Source organism: Rutidosis leptorrhynchoides, chromosome 9 (assembly GCF_046630445.1).
Source record: "Rutidosis leptorrhynchoides isolate AG116_Rl617_1_P2 chromosome 9, CSIRO_AGI_Rlap_v1, whole genome shotgun sequence".
Lineage (NCBI taxonomy): Eukaryota > Viridiplantae > Streptophyta > Magnoliopsida > Asterales > Asteraceae > Rutidosis > Rutidosis leptorrhynchoides.
The window spans coordinates 33411643-33418216 of NC_092341.1; the positions used below are offsets into that span (position 1 = coordinate 33411643).

General features: G+C 31.5%; 1 protein-coding gene across 1 annotated transcript; it reads left to right on the plus strand.

Annotated features, from left to right (window-relative positions):
- Positions 1 to 3415: 3415 nt before the first annotated feature.
- LOC139867920 (uncharacterized) lies at positions 3416 to 4562 on the plus strand. The gene has a single exon (XM_071856264.1). It carries the CDS (start codon positions 3720 to 3722, stop codon positions 4560 to 4562), a length of 843 nt encoding a protein of 280 aa, XP_071712365.1. The 5' UTR covers positions 3416 to 3719.
- The last annotated feature ends 2012 nt before the right edge of the window (positions 4563 to 6574 follow it).

The window sequence follows — 6574 nt, forward strand, 5'->3', positions numbered from 1 at the left end:
CATGGAACGGTTTAAAAGATTGTATAGGACTCTAGCTGCCGTATTAATAAATCACGAGTGGGTTTTCGGTTTGTTTAATATATACAAAGGGATCATGTAGTGTTAAAATAAATTGAGCTGCAAGTTGCTAATGTGATCTATCTTGGATCCAACTTTTGGACTTTACAGCTACCATGCGTTGCCTTTCCATTTGTTATGTGGGTCTTCATCTTTAACTCTAGCAACACTTTTGTGATACATAACACTTCATGAATCATTTTCTAATACTCGTATTATATTAAAAGTATACCATTTGTCGGCCACAAATAAAGTAGTACCCCCCTTATAAATGTAACATAAGTGTATTAACATCTTCACAGGAAACGTTGATAGTTGTTGCATAGCTTTGTAAACGAAAAGCAGAAGATGACATATAGCAGAGAAAGGATATGGCAACAAGCAGTGTTATTTGTAACACGCAATAAAAATAAACAGAAATTTGTTGCAGTGGTAGAAGAGGATCGGACGATTGTTGGGTTGTTTTGATCGTCACATATAAACAACAACGATAGTAGGTTCAGTTGTTGTTATGGTGGTCAAGGTGGTGATTGTGTTTGTTGTTTGTGGTTCATGAAGAAGAAAGACAATAAGAAAGAAGATAGAGAGAAAAGAGAGAGTTCAGTGATGTTGTGATCGTGGTGGTTGTGCAGCAGGATATCAAAGGGGTTTAGTTTGAACATTGGTTGTGGTTAGAACCGACGGTGATGAATTGGTGGTGGTATGGGTTGTCGATGGCTTTTGGTTACAAGGTGGTGAAGTGGGTTTCGATGAAACAAGGGTTTTGGAGAGAGTGTGAGATAATAGATAAATAAGTTACTACCCTACTAACTGAGTAATTCAATCCCCTTATGGAACCTGAAGTGAAGTCGACAGGAGGACTCACCAGGACAGAAAAAATATATATAAAATAATAGAGTTGTTATCGTAATGTATCTGATTCTTATTAGTTGAAATTGACGTTAAACAGATTGCGGATAGTTACAAAATTGTAATACAGTTTGATTGGTAAATAAGAAATTTCCTATGGTTGACAAATACAGAGAGATACAAACAAAATAAGTGAAAACGATGCCTAACAAATTTTGTAGTCTTGTGATTGTTTGGAATCGATTCGTACTGGTTTCAGACAGGAAAAGCAGAATCATCTAAAGGCTGAAAACGATTGAACTGGTTACGCTCTTTTCTGTTATTTATATAGATATATTCGTGTATCTATATCTTTATATATATCTGAATCCCGTATTCTGTATATGTATATGTATATATATAATCTGCGTATATTCGTATTTTATATCTATATATCTCTTTATCTTCAATATTTTTATATCTAATTATGGCTGTATTTTACATATTAAGTGAACATAATATTATTAATGATACAAACATTAATATTAATTATTAATATCAATTTTACTAACCAAACTAGTAATACTAATAATAAAGATAATATTAATATTAATTTCCTAATAATACTAGTAAGAATAATTATAATAACAATAAGGGTAATAATACATGTAACAAAAATAATGATAATAATAATTTGTATTATTTTTATAATAACATAATGATATCTTTAATAATTATATCTATATATTATATAATAATATTAATATTAATATTACATATAATAATACTATTATTAATCATAATAATTAACATTAAAATTTTACTATTTGTCATAATGATAATATTAATAATAATAACAATAATAAATCAAATGTATCAAGTTTCAGTATTTTCATAATATTAATAATACTAACTAATGAATTTAATATTGATATACCAACTTATATTATAGTTTGTAATTGATATTTACATATTATTAATTATATGTGTATCCAATAATATATAATGTAATTCAATATATATATATATATATATATATATCATTATAATTATTTATAAAATTCATACATATTTATATATAGCTTTATTTAAATAACCCATTTATTATCTTGTATATTATTTTACTCACTTAATCTTACTTATAATCACTTTTACCATTTATTCCGAATATCGTTAAAAAGAAACGATTTCTCAAATCAACGAGGGCCTCGTAACAGAGACTCATAATCATAATTCAATGTATCTAATAATTCAATCATTTGATATTATCTTCTAATTTCATCGATAACTATAATAAACTTATATGGAAACAAAATACGTTCATGTAAAGTATTATATATCTAATACGTTTTCAATTAATAAGTGTATATTATATATACATATCTATATACACATAATTGTTCGTGAATCGTTAGGCATGGTCAAAGGGTAATTGATTACATGATTATAAATTTTCAAAACTTTCGAGACTCAACATTACAGATTTTGCTTATCGTGTCGGGAACATATAAAGATTAAAGTTTAAATTTGGTCGGAAATTCCCGGGTCATCACACTGTTGATGAGGTTTGTGAGGTGATTTCAAAGTTCATTAGGCTCAAGCTTGTTTCTTTGAAGGTTAAATGTTCTGGAGCTGTGATCAAAGCTGCTAGCATTTGGAATCTGCAATGGGCGAATATGAGATTTTGTCTTGTTTGATGTATTAGGTTTGGTGGGCTGTTTGTTTGGTTTGTATTTTTCGTTTTGGGCTTGGTATGGTCCAGCCCTTGTATTGTAAGTTTCAAAAGTTAATATATTTTCTCTTTGCCCAAAAAAAAAAAAAAAAAAAAATCTCAACATTTGAAATGGTTGTGGCGATTCAATGTTTTGAACAGTTAGTGTTAAGTTTTTAAACTTAATTTGAAATGGTTGTCATTAAGAAATTTTTACATGTATGTTTTGATTGTACAATTCAAATAACTACCTCTTTTCATGGAAAAAAACTACTCACTAACTTGTAAATGTACAACTATTTTTGCATTAAAAAATTTCTTAATGACAACCAAAAGTGCCAAAATGATATAGAGGGTGTAGTTTGTAGTATCATAAAAGTTAAAGGGTCTTTAAGTAATATACGTAATCGCTGTTATACAGACTCAAAGATGAAAAAAAAAAGGATGAAAAAAGAAAATAGAGAGAGAAAGAGAAGATAGAGTGTGTATCAGCGATCATACAGAGATATAAATTAAAGACGATACATATACAATATATACACAGGCTAACAACATTAATACTGTGAAGCAATTCTTCTACATTATTTGAAAAATTGAAGCAGCAATTCAAAGCAATTGTGATCTGCTGGAGCTGCAACGAGTATAAAAGATTGATGATTGTGAAATTAACATTCTTTTTATCTCAATCTCAATATTGTACAGCTGCAATAAAGGTCAGAATTGAAGTTCACACTTATTTGTTAAAGATTAAATTTTTATGTAATTAGTTTGGAATTTGAAGTATTTTGTTGGCTAGAGTTAGAGGGAGATCTTTAATTTTGAAAACTAAGTGTTCTTATGTGGTGTATGTGTGATTGAGATTAGGGTTTGTGTGTTGATGACTTAAGAAATTTGAAAAATTTAGGAATTGGGTTTTGGAGGGAGAGTTAGTTATTCTTTGATCCGTACTAAAAATTAGAAATTTAGGGTTTTTATGATCTGTTTGTCTAACTATGTTTATAAACTGTTGTTGAATTTAATTAATTTGTCTTAGAAGATGGGATTTTATAAACGAAGCAAAACCCTAATTTAGTTAGTCAAATTAGGGGTTTCAAGATATTTTATGGAAATTTTGTGCTGAGAAATGCAACCGCCATCGAAACATTCATGGATCAATCTTGCAGACCTGAAAGACCGATTAACCAAGAAAATCGGACCCGAAAGATCTAATCAGTATTTTGATCACTTGAAAAGCTTTTTGAGCTTAAAGTTGAATAAACCCGACTTTGATAAGCTTTGTTTACGGACTTTGGGCAGAGATAATATATATTTGCACAATCAGTTAATTCGATCTATATTAAACAACGCCTGTACTAGAAATGTTATAGGTGACAATCATAAGGTTTACCATGCAAATGGATCGGTTCTAGTTACACCTAAAAAATGTGTGAAGAAAGTGTCTGGTAGGACTTCATTACATCCGCCACTCGGGATTCAAAAATGGCCAGTAAGTGGGTCCCGGAAAGTTTCAACTTTAGGAAGTAATAGTAAGTGTGTAACTAACGGATTAATAGAAACTATAAGATTAAAGGAACGTATGGATCAGCTTGCTGCAACGCAAGGTCTGCAAGGGGTTTCAAAGGATTGTGCCCGTCTGCTAAACAATGGTTTGGATTCTTATATGAAGAATTTGATACGGTCTGTTGTTAAATATAGTGGGCCAGGGCCAGGGTCAGGGTCAGGGTCAGGGTCAGGGTCAGGGTCAGGGAACGAACCGATAAAGAATGGTTCTATCAACCACCAAAATCATTTCAGGCCACTAAACGGTTACCGGTATCAAATACAAAGTAGAATGCAAGAACGTGAGTGTAAACGTGTTATTTCTTTGAGAGATTTAACTGTTGCAGTTGAACTTAACCCCCGACAGCTTGGGGATGATTGGCCTATGTTGCTGGAGATGATTTATACACACGGTTTTGAGGAATAAAAAGATGTTTTTTCTTTTTTCAAAATTGAAGTCTTGTGTTGTATGATTAGCATTTGTTGTGTGTTGTTTGTAATTTAGTCAATAGAACAGTTTTGCAGGACTAAATTGTGTAGCTTTATAATTTCAGTGAGAAGTTAAAATTGTACGAGGCCTCTTGTGTATGTATTATAATAATCTAATTTTACTGATTGGCATTGTAACATTCTTGTTAATATAGATATAGATAGATAGTTAATTTCACTCAATTATATATATGCAGAACTATATCTTCATATGTAGATTGTTAAATTGTTTTTTGTTTTTTCTACTTTCAAACTTCTTGCCCTTCAAACTTGGGAGAGTTTGTGTCAGCCAATGTAGAATAAGCTTGTGCTTATAGCTTATTAACTTATGAGTCCAAAAAGCTCATTTAGAAAAGCAACTCACATCTTAGATAGTACAATAAGTTGTTAAAACTACCTTACTGTGAGTTTTGAAAGGGACATCTAAGGCAAGGTTGTAAAAGTCACCCCGCCTAGGCCGACTAGTTCCCAGTGAGTCGGTATTTCGAAGTACTCCGACTAGTCCTTAACTTGGCAGATTTTTTCGGTCAAAGTTCTCAAAAGTTCAATTTAGAAGGTCAAAGTCGGATTTATTCGGTCAAAGTAGATCAAATACAGTTAAAGTCAAAGTAGGTCAACCTCTGACTATTCCAGACACTATTCCCCGATTGCTCTCCGACTAGTCCCATACTAGTCTCCACAAGGTTCTAACCGAATAGTCCTGACTAGTCTCCTACTAGTCCCTGCAAAGTTCTGAACGAATAGTCACGGACTAACGACTTTTACAACCTTTATCAAAGGTGATCAAAAGCCAAAAGAGAAGAAAGAGCAACTTACTAAACTCACTCTAAGTGTCCTTTTATTATTATATACAGAGTATGAATATGAATATAGATACAGCGGATATAAATATAGATTTGAGGATGAGTGAATGCAATCAAGATACATATGAGAATATTATACTTTTCTACCAAGTGTTGTTTCTGTCTATGTACAATATAAAAAGGATTGATGCAACTTACAAAATGAGAGAGAAAATTTTGACATCACCAACTACCAAAAAAAAAAATTTGTTAACTTTGTGAAACATTAAATGGCCCCTTAATTTGTTGAATATGTTGAGTTGTTCATCAAGAGTTTACCATTTTGTAAAAAGAATAATGTATGGAGATAAAATATATAATTAATTTTGATCAATATATAAAAAGGTAATCTTTAATTGATCCAAACCTTAGATAAAGGTAACATTTATGTTGTTATGTCAAAAAGTCGCACGCTTTATATGTCTTTTTTTTAATAGCCAAAATTTAAATTTATTAACAGTGACTCCCTAGTGAGAAGCTAGGAGAGCCAAAACAACGGGAATCCCTTAAACTTTTAATAGCCAAGCGTTCCAACATAAATTAAACTTTTCTCTATGACAAAACCAATTGAAAGACAGCCAAGCGTTCCAACATAAATTAAACTTTTCTCTATGACAAAACCAATTGAAAGACGAATGTCATCAAAAATAGAACTCTTCTTCAAAGGTTTTGACGCGAACAATATGTTATTCCTTAACCTCCAAATATACCAAAGCATAGCAGTCACAATAACGTACATGCATTGCTTTGCGTATGACGTAGAATGCCAAGCATTAAACCAAGCGAGCCAGTCAACCCAAGAATTACAAATCGGCATATCAGTTGCACTCCTAATTCTGATTTTCCTCCACAAATCGTTCGCAACTCCACAACCAAATAAAACATGATCTAATGATCCCACCCGATAATCACACATCGCGCAAGTGATGTCATCTGAAGGGACCCGTTCATATCGATTATAAACGATTCACAATAGTTGATTACATCGCGAGGTACTTGACTTCTATATGATACATTTTACAAATATTGCATTCGTTTTAAAAAGACAAACTTTCATTTCAACGAAAGTTGACAGGCATGCATGCTATCTCATAATATATCCAAACTA